This window comes from Pagrus major, chromosome 10 (assembly GCF_040436345.1).
Source record: "Pagrus major chromosome 10, Pma_NU_1.0".
NCBI lineage: Eukaryota > Metazoa > Chordata > Actinopteri > Spariformes > Sparidae > Pagrus > Pagrus major.
This window is the reverse complement of record NC_133224.1, coordinates 4,472,273-4,488,868: the sequence shown is the minus strand read 5'-3', so window position 1 is coordinate 4,488,868 and position 16,596 is coordinate 4,472,273. Positions and strand designations below refer to the sequence as shown.

Here is a 16,596-nt window from a genome sequence, read left to right as displayed (position 1 = left end):
CTTGAGATAACGAGATAATGACTTCATGTGTGGACCATTACGTACACATTTTTTTGTGAATCTTTACAATCGCTTAACAAATGGTTTATGAAGCGTTTCACTGTTTGTTAATATTGATATAATCATTAACTAAAGTTGAATTTACTATGAATTTACCATTTATTAATTAAAGTTATTTTAAAGTATTAAGGTTTTATAGTCTTTTCATGGGATTTAGCTTTATTTCTTTTAAATAATATGTCACATACATAAACGTCCAAACTATTTCTCTCAGGTGAAAGTGACGTGCTTTAACGTACATTATTTTAAAGCCTAAATTAAAAGACACAGATGCATTGAATTCTTTTTCCAAGGATTTATTCCTCTTTCCCTCTACATGTAGGTAATACAGTACATACAGCCCACAGCACACAGTACAAAGATAATTTGGGTTTAAAAGTGCAATCCTCCTCAAACATTTCTCAAACATGCCGAGTGTACGAAACATCAGCAACCACCTGCTCAGTGCGTGAAGTAAACTACGAGTCGATGCAGAATCCCTGATCGCTTATCGATTCGAGGAGATGGATGTGCAAAAAAGAAACAAGACGATCCGTTCCTAGTATTTGTACGCTGAGCCGAGATATTTCTTAAAATGTTACTGGTTACAGATTTAACATCGACCGAGCAGGTAGAGAATAAAAAAAGCTCCAGCCAGGGCGATTGATTATTCTAACACAAACCATTAAAATATCATGAACAAATATATTTAACAAAACACAATATAATGATTTGGGGATGGGTACATTTTTGACAATGGATAAAATAAATATCAGAGAATCACCACATCACACCAAATCCATACGCATGCATTACGTATATTATGAATAACACAGCTGAATGATTCTGAACTCGGCAGAGAGGTTTGCACCATAACTAACTGGAAGTTTTGACAAGAAGCTCTGGTTGAGCGTCCTCGAGCGTTGCATCAATATTTTGTAACCTCTGCTCCGTTTCTTTGCTTTGTCTTATCTTCCTTTTCGCCCTTTTTCCTACTTTGCTTTCCTTTTCCGCTAATGGTCGACTGTGATCCTGGCGAGTCGGGTTCCCTGATCTTACAGTGTAATTCATGTTTTTGTTGTTAATGTTTCCACAATATCAAACTAAATTCAAATTCCCAAACTGCAAGTGGCGTTCAAAGGTCATCTACCTCATTTTCTTCTAATTCTTGGGTTTAAAACAACAAATTCAGTGCGTTCATGGCGCATTATCAGTGGAATTGGAAGGACACATTCAGGTGATAACTTATCAAACACGAGACAACGATGACGAAATCTGGGAAGAGTCAAACGTCAGGAGCTTTTTAAAAAGGTTCACACTGCTCCATGCTCTGTCCAGCATTATCTGGAGACAGGTCTGGGACCCAAAGTTGCACAGCAAGTATTTTAAAAATGTGTTACATCAGTGTAACGAAGGGCTGATACCAATGTTGTTATCAGACTTATGTCATTTGTGGTGTTAAGTTCACAGTAACTGGCCGGGCAAAGTTTCTTTTGTCGTCATCGTGAATCACAAAGTCTCCGCTATGAGATCCGGGCTAAAAGAGTTTGGTCCTATCAGTAAAAAACAAATATTTAAAGGTTTTTTTGGCCACGTTGAAAACAAAGAAATGTTAAATGACTCCCCTCTGACTTCAACCTCCTACCATCTGATTCCCCCCATGTTACATGCCTCATGTTGGATTTAACTTCCTGCTGTGTAATCCATATAAACATTTAGATATCATCAGAAACATATTGGCACATATAAATATAAAACCAATTTTCTAAAAAAAAAACAAAAAAAAGCCTGGATAAGTGCGTATCTCCAGGTATGAGAACCCCTCAGAGGGATTATGGCTTCACTCTCATGTAAACACGCTGGTTGACGTCTAGTAGTTGACGGTCTCTGAGGGGGCACGGTGGCTGGTGGAGCAGTATCCCGCCCTGAAGACATGAGAAAAGAAGAAAGACCAAGAAAAATCGATGAGACAAGGCTCAGGTGTGCTCACAAGTTCATTACTGAGGCTGATCTATCTCCACGGTAAAGGATCAGTTGGCTATAGTTGATCTGTACAAGTCCGTAATGTCGTACGTGTTCGACTGGTTCATTGGTACCAAACATTCACTGCAATGCATGATAATGTGAATTTGTCTCAAGGCAACAGATACAAAAAAATAAATAAAACCTTTCCAATAAATAATGATTGAAATATATTTTGTTTCTGGAAATGAACACATGCTCATAAACGCAACAAAACAAACTAAAATCCGATTACAACAACTATATTTTGAATATTTAGTGACAAATTACTTTTCCCCCCGTAAATTTTGATCGCAAATTATTGAAGGACTATCAGGAACTTACGGTGACCAAAACTTGTGTTACAGAATAGTTTAGCATAGTACAAAAATTGGTTAAACTTAAACTAAAAAATTCACATTTAGCAGGTATCTGATTAGCTTTACTGGCAGGCTATTCACTTTCAGTATTTTTGCTTTATTGTGTTTCTATTTTGCTTCGCTACGATCACATTTATACCGCTAACAAGGTAATTTTCTTTTCTTCATAAGCATTTCTGTATATGAAACTGAATCAAAGTAAATGTAGGATAACAAAAAATGACTTAGCTAACGAGCTAACCTGTTCAAATATATCAACAATAGTAGCTTCTTAACAGAATTTGTTAGCTAGTATGCTAACCCTCAAATCTTGCGAGCTGTGCTAGGTTGATGAGTAATTACTAGCAAAAAAAACCCATAAATTTATGGTAGGCTACGTTTAACAGCAAGTTATTTCAATTTTTAACCAAAAATTGAAAGAGGACATAACTTTTTAGTGTTTAACATACATAGTCATTACAATGTGTAGCTAACGGTTCGTGTCTTAGCCTTAACCTGACCAACCTAGCCTCCGAACGCAATCACTGGCCAGTCAGAATTCATTATACAAAAAAAACCCAACACAATTTTATTATTTTACAGGTACGTTAGTTCCTTACACAGCTGACTTTACCTATACTACTAGCTAATGCTAATTGAGTGGGCTATTTTCCTGTCCAGTTACCTGCACAGTCCCGTGGAGCATTCGTAGTTGTTCTGGCAGTAAGCTCCAAACGGTTTACTGTTCATGATCCTCCACAGTGGGGTCATCCGAGCTATCCTCCTCGGTGTGTGAACCCTGCTCGAATCTGGACTCTGGTCAGGGCTGGACCGGACCAACGGACCTGCGCAGACCTGGTATAGACAGAACACAGAACGGTACAGCATTGTTATTCGTAAGGAACCAGATAAGAAAACGATTCATTACGGTTATTCTCAGTAGTCTGCGATAAAACTCAAGTTACAGATGATTTTAAAGCACATTAAAATAGAGTACGGGCAACATTTTGATTCAAATATGCAGAAAAGCAAAACAAAAGATGCACTTTATAAAGGTACATTGCATTTATATTTCTTTCCTACTTCGTGAAGGTGATTAAAAAGCCCCAATTTGATTGATTATTCAATATTTTCACAGTTTTATTTCAAACACTTGAGATAATTCTTGCACACCAGTCATACTCATTAGAAACTACCATAAGTCAATCCACTCACCTGCTGAGCCAGCACCAGCAGCACAATGCACAAAGCTGCTGCAGCTTTCCTTTGGGTGAAGAAGACTTTCTCCTGCATCTTTATAAGTATTGTTTTCTTCTTTGTGACCCTCTGAGAGTTTGAGTAAATGTCCACACCGGCGAGGTCCCCTGATCACTTGACACCTTCTGGAGGACTCAACCAGTCAGCTTTCAGTGAGTCAGGTTCAGGCAGGATGTCATTAGTCGCCGGGGGGTTTGCTGGAAGTCTCTTCAAGTCAGTCTGACTCAGCGAACTCAGCTGTGGCACCGGCTCTCCTTTATATAGTCGGGCCATGATCCCAGGAGAGAGGAGGCAGGAGGGAGGGAGAGTCACAGTCCACGCTGTGTCGTCCAGCCCTTTCTTTATCTCTCTTTCTGGCCCAAATGTGACATTATGTGTTAGTCATTCCCTAAAAACGAGGCCATCCAGCTCCAGTCTTATTTTAGTCTTTTACCTCTCGAACACTTTCTCTTTCTCTTCTTCTTTTACATAAATACGTGCAGATAACGTGAGCGCGGCAGGACCAGAAGACGCACACGTGATTGGGGACATTGCAACAAAGAGAGACAGCTGAGTTTAAAGAGGCGAACACTGGATGTGTGTTTGTGTGTGTGTGTGTGTGTGTGTGTGTGTGTGTCAATGCCACGGTGTGTGTGAATGAACTCGGCCGTGAGATAAGGCTTTATCAATCTGCAGAGTCTGCGGTATGCAGTATGTCTTCGTCTGCCGATGACCCTGACCTGACGCAATGTTACAGTCCCACTTATACAACGCAGACGGACCAAAGGAAGGCTGTAAGTGTGGTTTACGTAAGCAGATGTAATGTACACACGACCCCGGCACGTGACTTTGGTTTTAAACTGTGTGGTTGAAATACTCATTTAAGTTTTATTCATTCGTTTTCTGTCCTTGATATTGTTCTCTGTGCTGGTTCTGGTCATTTCAAAGACCATATAGCTCACATGGAGACGGACAACTCAACTGCTCTGGTCTATTTCAAAGAGCAGTACGTGGGGGACCAAGTCCAGTCCTGAGGCCAGGCCTCGGTTTTGGTCAGAGGTAGGAGTGTCCCTTATCAAAAAATGTAGGCTGTGGCTCATTATGATTATATATGTGATCTACCAAGCTGCACTCGTGTTTGCAAAGTTTGGATTTTCATAGCAGGCTCCATAATCATGGATTATCTGTATGTTGAACTTCCCAGTTTATAGACCACAAAGAAAAGTCATTTTAAAGCTCCAGATGTACTAAGATGTATTTAATGTGATGTTGTCAGGTTTATTGTGTTGAGTGAACCTGGAGTGGGTGATAAAAACGGGAGCCTGCGTGCACATGGCTGGAGCTCATTAACTGGGTTAGTAAGACAAAGGTGAGAGCGTCAACATTTCTACAGGACATGTGTGTGCAAAAATTCACAAACAGAACATTTTCCAGCTGCACAGTGGTGTTATCTTGAAAGGCATTTCAATTATCCTTTAAGATCTTTCCTACGCTATGATACACCACAACAGACAGACCACTGCGTTCATGTTTTCAAGGGCAAATCAGGTCTGGAAGAGACGGGAATGTTTTAATCCGATGGGGAGTCCTGGCCAAGACAAGAGCGGCTGGACATGATAAAAGTGAGCAGCCCAGCGGATCACAGATGGATGTAATGGAAAGTTCATGTTCTGATTCCTGTAAGACTGTTCATCAGTGAAAGGCCCCCAGAGGAACATGAGGCTGACAGGAACCCCTGCATTACATAAACTCAGAACATCTGTCTCATATATCTTCACCGAGCATGACTCATCCGATTGTGTCTGACCAGCGGAGAGCAAGCGAGCTCGTGAAGGCCTCGGAGAAAGAAAAGCTAAGACAAGAAATTAATTAAATGAACTTTCCCATGCTTTTTTGTGTGATTTACTAATGCAGGACAGATGCAAAGTGTTGGATTTCTGCAACTGGTTTAAATATTTAAAGGGACAAATTATAGCTGAATGCACATCAGTCACCCCAAGCATGGAAACTGCAGAAGTACGCACATTAATAATAATAAAAAGTGACATTTTAAAGAGCACATGTCTCATTATTTACAGACAAAACTGTTTGTACCAAGTGTTATCGAGTTTGTTGCCCCTCACGTTCTTTTTCTTGTGCTTTTTTCGGCCCTTGTCTGGGCTTCAGTCCCGGCACATCTTCATCATCAAGTTGAAAAAAATGTAAATTACATAACATAACAACCAAAAAGGCAGTCAGTAGAGTGTATACCTCATCCAAGGCCCAACAGCTGCCTTTTTAACTCGCACAAAGAGAGCAGTCACCTTAATCCATGCATTATTCCTTAAGAAATGTACGTCAATGTTGGAAAAACACGCTTTATGCAATGTTGATTAAAGGGGAAATAAATAATTTTTTTTGCATCCGCACCAAATCTTACTGGGATCTATTCTGGACCAAGATCCATCCGCCATGCAAGTTTCGTGGAAATTTGTTCAGTAGTTTTTGTGTAATCCTGCCGACAAACCAACACACCACAATAATTTGGGAAATACAAAAAATATACTCAGGGGACCTTCATCCTTCATGTCCAATGTGAAACCAAAGGTCAACAATGATTTTTTTAACTTGCTAACATGGTTAAGTTACGTCACGTATGCTAACCAAAGGGTCCGGTACACCTGTCGCTGGTACGCTACAACGTCATGTTGTTTTTGGAACGGTGCTGTATGTCTTTTCGTCTTTAATCCTGAGAGAGAAAAGATAAGAATTTGTGTTGTATTAACTGTTTATTTAATCGTCTCATAATTCATTCTGTAAACCGCTTTTGTGTATCATCTACAAAGCAGTTAGTAGCTAACATGGTTGACACAGGCTCTAAAGGTCTTTACTACGTGGGCTCTAAAGAGTGAAGGCCATTCCCTGGGAAATTAAGCAATGTGAAAGTGAAAAAAACTCCTGAATTTATTTGCATCCGCACAAAAACTTAACAGGGTCTATTCTGGGCTGAGACGCATCCTCCATCCAAGTTTCGTGGAAATCTCTTCAGTAGTTTTTTTGTGATCATGCTCACAAACCAACACACGGACACGGAAGAAATATGTGCGTTTCCTAAGACTTTCAGGACTTTCACCCAGACGGTTGTTCGTGTCCAGTGTGAAACCAAAAGTCAACCATGGGTTATTTTCTTGTCCAAAACCAGATTTCAACTGTGCCGCCGCGGTCACAGTGATATACGTCGTTTTGGGAGTCACTTGCAAGACCTATTCAGTAGTTTATGTATGAGGGTGTGTTGAAATAATCAGAAGTTGCAGCCCCGAGTTTCGACACATCTTTTTAAATTAGTTGTTGAGTTGTTGCTCCCGAAAACATGACAAGATGCAGGAAAGTTTCTTATTTCAGCTTTAATCCTGAGAGAGAAAAGATAATACTATATTTGAGTTGTATAAACTTTTTATTTAATCGTCTCATAAGTCATGTTGTAAACCACTTTTGTGATTTTTTTTTTGTTAAACAAATGTGGATAATCTACGAACATGGTTGCTACAGGCTCTAAAGGTCTTTACTGAGTGGACTCTTCAGAGTTAAAGCTGCCTTTATGGACTGACGGTGCCACAGTCAGCTGTCTGACCACCCAGTGTACTTTAAACTTTGATTGTCCTGAAGTAAGAGGGAATAATTCCCTTGGACAAACGGATCGAAGAAAGGTTGCAGACATGACCTCATCTGAACAGTTCGTCAGTCCCTCATGTGGACTCAGCGGGGTCAATTAAACAGAAATGGGTTACCCAGAAGGCCCTATAAATGTGTACAGGCCTTGAATCGAAGCCAATAACTCTCTGATAGTGAATGTGGTGATAGTTCATCTCTGGCAGCGCTTATCTCTTATCTCTCGCTTAAACAGTCATCTGAAGTCATTAGGATTTAGCAGGCACGTACAGTTTGACAGTTATTACCAGGAAATGAAGCATATTTAGTTATGTAGGATCAAAATTTACTTTCCTGCAAGCAGTGTTGCTCACCAAAACACATTTCATGTGAGTTCTAACAAACATGTTGAGTATATTCACTTCCTCATAAAACATTTGCATGACTGATTTTTAAAGTATTTTTGATCCAGCATTGTTGAACCGCTTGCAGCATATTAATGGCACGTTACCACCACCTGTAGATGAGTGACTTTGTGCGAAACATCTACTGGCTGGTTTGTAATCTTCTGTAGCCGGAGAGCTATTGACATAGCGAGCCGGATGCTAGTGCTAGTCAGTAACGGTCAGTGAACGATCTAGCTAGCTCGGCTGCTAACGGGACAATTAAGCAAGAGATGCATTCGTACCGTCGACTCCTGTCAGAGAAGTCTTAGCGGTACAATAATATGTGTTATGCATTTCTTTATTGTGCTGGCTCTGTCTGAGCAGAGTTTAATTATCATGGATGGTGCAACACAGCTAATTAACAGCGCTTGCCACTTAAGAAAGCAGCTTTTACTGCTGGGTGTTGGTCCTGACGCCCAAGATTATCGCAACCTTTGAATGAGGTTATCTTTTGGTTACACTTTGGAGACTAAAACTCACAGCCACTACAGGCATGTTAGCATGTTGACATGATTTTTTGCACGTTAGCATTCTAAGAGGCTAACATGCTAAACATGACATACCACAATCTTTGTGAAAAATTGAGGCAAATATTCGCAGGATCCATTTTGACCATGACGGGCTCCATTTTATATTTAATATATGTAATTAAATACTCAGCTAGCTACTGCAGGTTCCTCGCCATAGGGGCCAGACAGCTTTACTAATTCCAGGTACAGTGTACAGAATAAAAACACAGCATACAAGAAATGCAAACAGTTATGTTTGAGTAACTGTCTGGCTGACTCATTTCGTAACGCACGAGGACACACACTTTCTCTCTCCGCACCAGATCCAGTAATAGAACATGAGTTTTTTCTGTAACAGCTGACCTTTATGGCCCTCGGTTTGGCTCCAGTCCAACGTGATTAGTCACAGCTCACTTCTTCCTGGTGTGACACATCCTTGTGAGATGTTTATGGGAATCACTCATGCTAAAGTGTGTTTCTGCGTGAGCGTTACAACATCTGTGAGAGGAGACGAGAAGGACCAAACCACAACACACACGAAATCCCTTGAGGGAGCAGAGAGGGAGGTCCCGTAAGACAGAGGATTTCCAGTCACTCTGTAAACAAACGTTACGGTAACAGATCAGCAGATCCTCAGGCCAGATAGGAATAAAAGTACATTTTTCTGTTTCTGCGCTCTATATTTTGATGTTATCATTTAATTTTAATGCCTTAAAAGGTACAATACGTAAGAATTGGCCAACTTGAATTCACACTCCAAGCAAATAGGGGCATTATACCACCAGAGTAACTGCTAAATGCTGCTGACTGTATTCTGTTTAAACATCCATCACTGTCCCTACTGTTAGCTTGTTAGCTCAGTTAGCCATGCAGCTACCAAGGGAGTGTTGGTGTTTGAACCTTAAAGGAGCTCTGGACCGCTGGGAGAAAAATGGTTTTCAGGTCTGGTTAGCATGCTAACTTCCATAGATACCTGTTCAACACAATACATCAGCATCTTTGACGTAACATCTTAAACTTTAACTGCAGTTTTTTAAGAAAACTATGGACGTTCAGAACAGCCGTACATGCAATTATTTTTGCATTGTGTTTTCTCAAGATAAAGCTCTTTTTCTTGTGATAACGTATTAATTTATGTTGTTATCTGGAGAAAACAAACAGCAGATTTCAAATGATAACAAGATAGTTTATCACGAGAAAATAACTTTATCGGCCAATATGAAAGTTTTTGGTTTGATAGAAGATAATGCAGAAAAATGGGTGATTTATACGATTACATTTTGAGAGAAGTTTACCATTTCCTCCATTATTTGTCACAAGTGTTCAACAACCACATTTGAAGGATCACTCCCAAAAAATGTTTGTATGTTGTTAGCCGATATATCAAAATATTTGTAGTCGCTAATATCAGTATTGGTATCGAGTTGTGGTCAGGCGCTACTCGATATCTTGAGATAACGAGATAAATTAACGCGATCTTGAGATACAGCCGTTCTGGGCTTCTGTAGAAAACATCATTGCATCTCCATCCATGCTTTTTTTTTTGCAATTCGTACACATTCTGGTAGAAAATGGAGACGGCATCTGCAGTTGTCACTTTAGCAGTCGGAGGGAATTAAATCGAACCACATTACTGCCCAAATAAATGCAATAAATAGCGTTTTTCATTCTATTTCTTCTTTCAAAACAAGCCAAAAGTCCAGAGGTGTTGACTGTAACGTGTGTTTTCAAAGCCAAAACTCTTTGCTTGCCATGATCTCAGTCCCACTGGCATTTACTAACAAACTTAAAAAGATATTATCAAGTTCAAGTTGAGCCTTAGGGAAGTAGAAGATCTTTGTTTTCCTGGAGTTGTTGTTGTTCCACTGCCTGATCCAATTTAACTGATGCAAAACACGTTTACTGCTGTACTGATAGAGGATACTGGGTTACTGTGTGCCGTGCTGTCAGCTGAAATCTGGATCATAATTCACTACCTGAGATTTAACCTGTGATAACTTATTTATCATGGGAGGATGCATGTGCAAGCGTAGGATAAAGAGACGCTAAATATTATCAAATCAGACTTTGTTTACTGTTCGTGTCAAGTCGGTTTCTGCATGTTTGTCTTGGCTTCTCCACTTAGTGACCCACTTACAGAATCTGTCCGTCAGAATCTGATGTGCTGACCTCCTGCAGAAAATATCTGTTTGGGCTGGAAATTGTGGGAAAGGTGGGACATAAAGTGGTTTCACGCTTAGAAATGTTCTTCTTTGAAGTTCATAAAAGACTTTTTCAGTAAATATTCTTACTTTTGTGGTCAAAAACATTCATCTGAAGCTAAATTCTGAGGATCTTTTAATAGTTTTTATTAAATATAGCAACTTATGATCAACCCATATCAATTTCAGGCGTAAAAATCAACAACTTGCAGGTTAAGTCACATCCACTTCTGATTTAAGCGACCTTTACACCGTGCCAGCCCTCCTTTAGTGCATTCTGCCTTTAAATGACTGATTTTTGTTTCGTTTTAAAGGGAAACTCGCGGCCGAGAAGCTGCACCAGCTGACGGATAGCTACCCTGAACGTTCTGCACCGGACAACCACAACCTGTGAGCACTAAAAGACAAACGAGGGACAAAAACAAGAAAGAGAGACCTTTTTCTGTGTCAGGAAGTTATTCATTGAACCTTCCCTTGTTGGTGGAAACAACCACTTATCTTCATAATGTGTGACAAACACCGACTGTTTGACCTTTTCCCTTCATGTGAATCCCACACAGCCCTCCTCAAAGGCTTCTCCTGATACTGAGGTCAAGGAGAAATAAGAGGCAAACAAAACCAGCTGATGAAACTTCTGATGACCGAGATCACTGCATGTAAAACACAAAGAACCCTTGTTCTTAGTGAAGAGCGCCCTCTATTGGATTCAACGCAACAGTGCACCATCCTGAACATTGTTTATTGGACAGTTGTGTAATACACAAACTCTTTGTTTAATGACTGAATAAACAAACTGACCTTAAAAGACAACAGTGTCATACTGTTTTACTTTGTTTATATGTGGCGGACCCTGCCACCTTTCTAGCTTCTGGAGACCTTATTTTCCTCTGAGAACAGCTTGTTTATTCAGTTATGGCAACTCTCACGTTTATGTAAAATAAGGTTTATTTTGTTGTTGGCACATATAAGTCGTGTTTGTCTTTTAATTGATAAAATCTAATTTTCATTCTTATCCATTTGTCTTTTTAGTAAGATGTCTTTACAAGCAACATTTGGCTTTTAATCTCAGCAGCACAATCATTTTTTAATCCCTTAATGCATTATGGTTTTTGTGCGTTACTTTGTTTCAAATAAACTATATGAAGTTACCCTGTTATAATGAATTATAGATTAAATAAGGGAATTCTTCCCGGTGGCCCAGAACATTAATACAAGGAGGATTTTCTTTGTTCTGATCAAATAAAAGTTAAAATGTTGATTAGTAGGACTTATATCTGGAATTTACACTGTTCTTTAGTTTTTCTTTATTATATATTATTTTAGGAAATACCCTTATTTGGTTCTTGTTGCCGGGAGATGGATGATAAGATCAAAACCACTTTCATGTCTGTATGTTAAATATGAAGTGACAGCCATGAACTGGTTAGCTTAGCTTAACAACATTCCCCGACCAGAACTTCTAAACATCACAAATTAATATGCTGTATATTTTTGCATTCATTCCAAAAAACAAAGTCGTTTTACAAGATATAAAGTGCCGAACTATTTGTTGATCTGGACCAGGTTACCAAGGATCTAGTGGATATTCCAGGAAGTTACTGGTCTTGAACAAGTCCGGCACCCCCCAAGAAAACAGCCAATCATCTATTTTACACGTACGTTTTTGCCGAAAGAATTTCCAAAAAGTCAAAACCATAAAATATTAATATTTTGATAAAACATCTCAGCACAAGGCTCAATCTTCAAATAATTCTAGTTTTTCAAACAACAAAACACTTTCAACAGCATCAAAAAGACGATTAGGTTTTAGAAAACATGCATTTTATTTTATTATTCATTTTCACTCGTAATAAAAATTCCATACATTTCCACTGCAACACTTTTGTTTTGTTTTTTTCTCCTCTTCATTTTCTGTTTAGTTTTCCTAAGACAAGACAGATTAGCAGCACTTTTTTTTTTTCAAGTTTTTGGAGGTCCCTCCCATTATAAATACATACAAAAGTTCAGATTGTAAACAGCAAAAATGTGACGTCACAAGGCCTTCACGGTTACATCCAACACCTCGTCCATTAAAATTATCTTCTCAAGCAGTGTCAATTTCTTAGAGAGCAACACAGAAATGTTGGTTTTTTTAAACACATACAGGTTGTTGTTTTTTTGCTGGTTCCTCGTGATTACTGAAACAAAGATCAGGTTTTTAAAAAGAACGATACAGGAAAACAAAGATGATTGCACAAGAAAGGAAATATTCATTAGTCGTTTGAGACAGTTTAGCAAACAAACATGGTTACTTTTTGAGTTTTTTTGAGCCAGTTTGATCAAGAAATGAAATAATTAGTAGGAAAATTACATTAGTGACTATGAATACAGCAACCCACAAGTTGGTTTGTCCAAAAAAACAGCAATTAAAGACGGCCCCTGTTCTGACCCAGAAACCAGGCCTATGTCATTGGGGAACAGCTGCTCTGGCTACTAGATCTGGACTACCTCTGGACCGTTACTGGGCCTGACCAACTTGACCAATATGGGAACCAGCACATTCACCAATGGCAGTGCTTTTAAACAGTTCACAAAACAATTATTCACAAAAAAAACAACAAACTCAGTAAATTGACACGACACATTCGCTCATCTGTCAACCCAGAGTTCTTCACGAGGCAGCAGCTGCCTTTTAAAGTGCTTTAACAGGGATCTGAAGATCTTCATGGTTGGCTGTCGAGCTGCACTTCACACGAACGACCCAATTAAATCTGCCCCCCTTTTGTCTCGAAGCATGTTCGAGTCATTCAAGTCTGCTGCTTTAGCGACACGTGCACGACTCGGCCACCATGTCTGGCAGCTCCCTGTACTCCACCTTCTTCTTGTGCACGACCAGCACGCTCATGGGCATGTACTTGTAAGGCACGCAGGACGGAGGGGGAACGTCTCCGACGCCCAGGTCGTTGACGACCGTCTGGATGATGGCGTGGTTGGGGGAATGGTAGCCGTAGTGGAGCACCCGCGGGCAGTTTCCCCTGCAGAACCGCGGGTTGTACACCGGCGGAGCGATGAAGTAGTGACCCCAGCCGAGCTCGTCGAAGGAGAGCCGGAAGGAGTGAAGCTTGCAGCGGTTCTTTGGCACGCCAGTTTTGCGTTTGTAGTCGGGGATATCGGAGACGATTGAGGCAGAGGAGGAGGTGGAAAAGGAGAAGGAGGAAGAGGAAGAGGAAGCAGGGGCGTTTTTCAGAACATCCAGTGAGTCATCTTTGGGCTCAGAGCTTGAAACGTCTTTGGAGCGGCGGTGGCGGTGGATCGAAGGATGCCACTGCCCTATTCGCCTCATGATGCTTTCTCCCAGCAAGTCCCCCATCCAGTCTTTCACTTCCCTTTCCTCCTCCAGGTATAAAAGAAGAGACGGGACTTCCAGATGTGGTTCACCTCTCCATTTTTTTCTTCCTTGAGGACGAGTCCACCACCACAAGAGGCTGCTGTTGTCTTTGGCATACCAAGGCTCTGTGCACCAGTACTGAGCAGTGAGGGTCAAGTGTCCCCCCGCGCTCTGGTTCTTCCCCTGCTGGACGTGAGCGGTGATGTCTGTCTCCGTCCATCGCTCATGGGGCTCCAGGGTGACCAGACTCTCTTTGCCCAGTGAGGTGATCTGAGCCCTGCAGCGGGGCGGCTCGAGGGCCTGGGTGGTGGAGCGGAGGTGGATGAACGAGGCTCTGATCAGCTGCTCCGAGGGGAGAGTGTCGATGTTGTACTGCACTGTGAAGCTGTAGTGGTGGTCTGAAGGAGAGACGGAGGCACAGAAGAAGAGAAAGCATGATGTTGTAAATCCTTCTCCGATTTTATCAACTTACACCTTTTACCCCAAGATGCTTAGGGCAGATTTTTATTTTTTGTTTTTTAAACTGACCTATCAGACGGCCAGTATTATTTGCCTGTCACAGATATTGATGGTATCAGCATAGATGTTGTCTGATATGTACCCTTCGGAAAACCTTGTAAGAGGTCAGTGTATTAGCTAAAGTACTGTTAAACGGGACCGACAGCAGGACCTTTTTTGGCGACCTTAAAGAAGGCACACTTAAAAATATATATATCTGTTTAAGCTTGTGCGTAGGAATACAGACGTCGTACGGTTGAGAGAATGTAGTGCCTAAAGGAAAAGGGCTGGTTAACGGCAACATAAAGTGCCAAAAATGTTGAAAACATAGCGTACACTTATGCTAAGATCAGGCTTTTGTGTGCAATGGGAATGTGTACACGCTGCATTTACACCCGGGTCGACTGACTCTGCAGTAGACACGGATTTTTATCAACGTAAGACCCCGGTGAACACGTTAAACTCTGACGTATAGTGATGACGCATTATCAACATCCGGCGGTGGCACGTAAATTTCCCTTAATTTCCCAGTTCCTTAATTTCCCAGCTTGGGATCAATAAAGTATATCTATTCTATTCTAACTAAGGATACCGTGGTAAAATTTACAAACCGGTGATCAATGTAACATCGTCACTGGCCTCCATGCTGCTTACCGCTGGATTGTCTTGTGTACTTTAACTGGTGTTGTTCCCCGTTTCCGGCGTACAACTTGGCGTACAACGTGACGTACAACGTGACGCTTCAGATGAAAATCACAGCCATGTCTACAGGAAGTGGGAATGGGGTCAATACATTAATTGTTTTTAAAAACCTGTGCAGACCCACTAATTTTGGTGGAAAAGCAGCATTAAACATATATATTAGGCTCTTTTAGGTGTCTTCCCTGTTGCTGTACCTTATGAAAAGACCCCGAACTGTCCCTTTAACTGTCAATTGGATCACACAAGTGCTTTAGGTAGAATTAAGTGTCCATTTCCTCTTAGTTTCACCCTGTTTAGTCCATTTTCAGGGGAATAACCCCACAAACTCGAGGCTAACCCTGCCCTGGAGCTAAGCTAAGCTAAGCTAGCTCTAAAAGTAAAAAGATGTCACCTGTCGAGGCCGGCAGGTAGTGCACCGAGGACGCCGAGGGTCTCAGCAGACGGACCGTGTTGGAGCCGAACTTCCGGTGCTGTTTGGGCCTGCCGTCCGGCTCGGCGGCGCTCCGGTACAAGCTCAACATGAACTGCAGGTTCTGGTCCGCTTTCTGCTCGTCCGTCAGCGGCCGGTGGTGAGCGCCGTTGTGATGACTCCGGCGGCAGCGCTTCAACATGGCGGGCTGGTGAGCGGCCATTTTGTGCCCGGCCACAGCTCCGGTGCAGGTGCAACACAGCAGGAAGACGAACGAGGACAGGACGAAGACACGCAGGAAGCTGTGTTCGCTGCGGGTCGCCCTCATGTTTGTTTAAAACCTCTTGGTGCTAGCGAGCTCCACCGACGAGGAGATAGTTGGTAACCATCCTGCGCACGGGCCGAGGAAACGACAATCAAATCAACCTGCTGGAATCGACGGTGACCCCAATTAACCCCTCGGAGAGCCGAAGTCACGCCCCTTCCGGTTTGGACGCAATTTCAGAAAAACTTTATTTTTTATTTTTTTTATCCCGTTTGAGTTGTGCCATGAATCACACATAGTATGTTTGTCAATTTAAAAGATAATTTTCAAAGTCAAGAAAGTCGCAGTTTGTCGTAAAACTAATGAATTATAAGACTTTGAAAATACCTGATTATAGAGAGCCGAAGCACGTCACTTCCGGTTTGCCCCATGGGACGTTATTTAAAAAAAAAATATAAAAATATATATTTTTTTATCCTGTTTGAGTTGTGTCATGAATCACACATATGATGTTTGTGAATTTAAAAGATAATTTTTCAAGTCAAGAAAGTCGCAGTTCGTCATAAATAAAGTAAAATATCTTCTAGTTTTGTGTTAAACCGCTCAACATACGTCACCAACAACAACATGGCCTCCAACTGGGCTCAGAAAAGGTAGTAAAAAAGATGAAAATCACAATAAAGATGCTGTCCACCGCCACAAGAGGCATGTCCAGGCTGTGTGCACCTGTACTGGGTAGTGAGGGTTATTTTATTTATTTAACTTTTCTTATCTTTAGCTTGGTTTACTGTGTGTTTGTTGCTGCACCTGGAGCACACAGCGTTGTTTTGTCTGCAGCGTCAGAGCTGCGTCAGCTGACTAGAGCTTCAGCAGCGAGAATTTCCTCGTGTAACCCCTGTGTATCTTTCCTGGCACTTTGCCCAGAAATGCGGAGCCC

General features: G+C 41.2%; 2 protein-coding genes across 2 annotated transcripts; both read right to left on the bottom strand.

Annotated features, from left to right (window-relative positions):
- Positions 1 to 340: 340 nt before the first annotated feature.
- leap2 (liver-expressed antimicrobial peptide 2) lies at positions 341 to 3,881 on the bottom strand. Its single transcript, XM_073474583.1, has 3 exons — positions 3,615 to 3,881; positions 3,085 to 3,254; positions 341 to 1,964 (listed from the first exon to the last, which is right to left on the bottom strand). Exons 1-3 carry the CDS (start codon positions 3,690 to 3,692, stop codon positions 1,910 to 1,912), a joined length of 303 nt encoding a protein of 100 aa, XP_073330684.1. The 5' UTR covers positions 3,693 to 3,881; the 3' UTR covers positions 341 to 1,909.
- An 8,798-nt stretch (positions 3,882 to 12,679) lies between these two features.
- bmp15 (bone morphogenetic protein 15) lies at positions 12,680 to 15,834 on the bottom strand. Its single transcript, XM_073475128.1, has 2 exons — positions 15,377 to 15,834; positions 12,680 to 14,183 (listed from the first exon to the last, which is right to left on the bottom strand). The coding sequence occupies exons 1-2, from the start codon at positions 15,720 to 15,722 to the stop codon at positions 13,219 to 13,221; spliced, it is 1,311 nt and encodes a 436-aa protein (XP_073331229.1). The 5' UTR covers positions 15,723 to 15,834; the 3' UTR covers positions 12,680 to 13,218.
- Between the last annotated feature and the right edge of the window lie 762 nt (positions 15,835 to 16,596).

Bases quoted from the DNA above. Each gene is read 5' to 3' on its own strand.
- leap2 (XM_073474583.1), bottom strand. From the start codon at position 3,692: ATGCAGGAGAAAGTCTTCTTCACCCAAAGGAAAGCTGCAGCAGCTTTG. The intron at 3,255-3,614 runs GTGAGTGGATTG...TGTCTATACCAG, and splicing joins TGCTGGTGCTGGCTCAGCAG to GTCTGCGCAGGTCCGTTGGT. The intron at 1,965-3,084 runs GTAACTGGACAG...TCATGTCTTCAG, and splicing joins TGCTCCACGGGACTGTGCAG to GGCGGGATACTGCTCCACCA.
- bmp15 (XM_073475128.1), bottom strand. From the start codon at position 15,722: ATGAGGGCGACCCGCAGCGAACACAGCTTCCTGCGTGTCTTCGTCCTG. The intron at 14,184-15,376 runs GTGACATCTTTT...TCTCTCCTTCAG, and splicing joins CTACCTGCCGGCCTCGACAG to ACCACCACTACAGCTTCACA.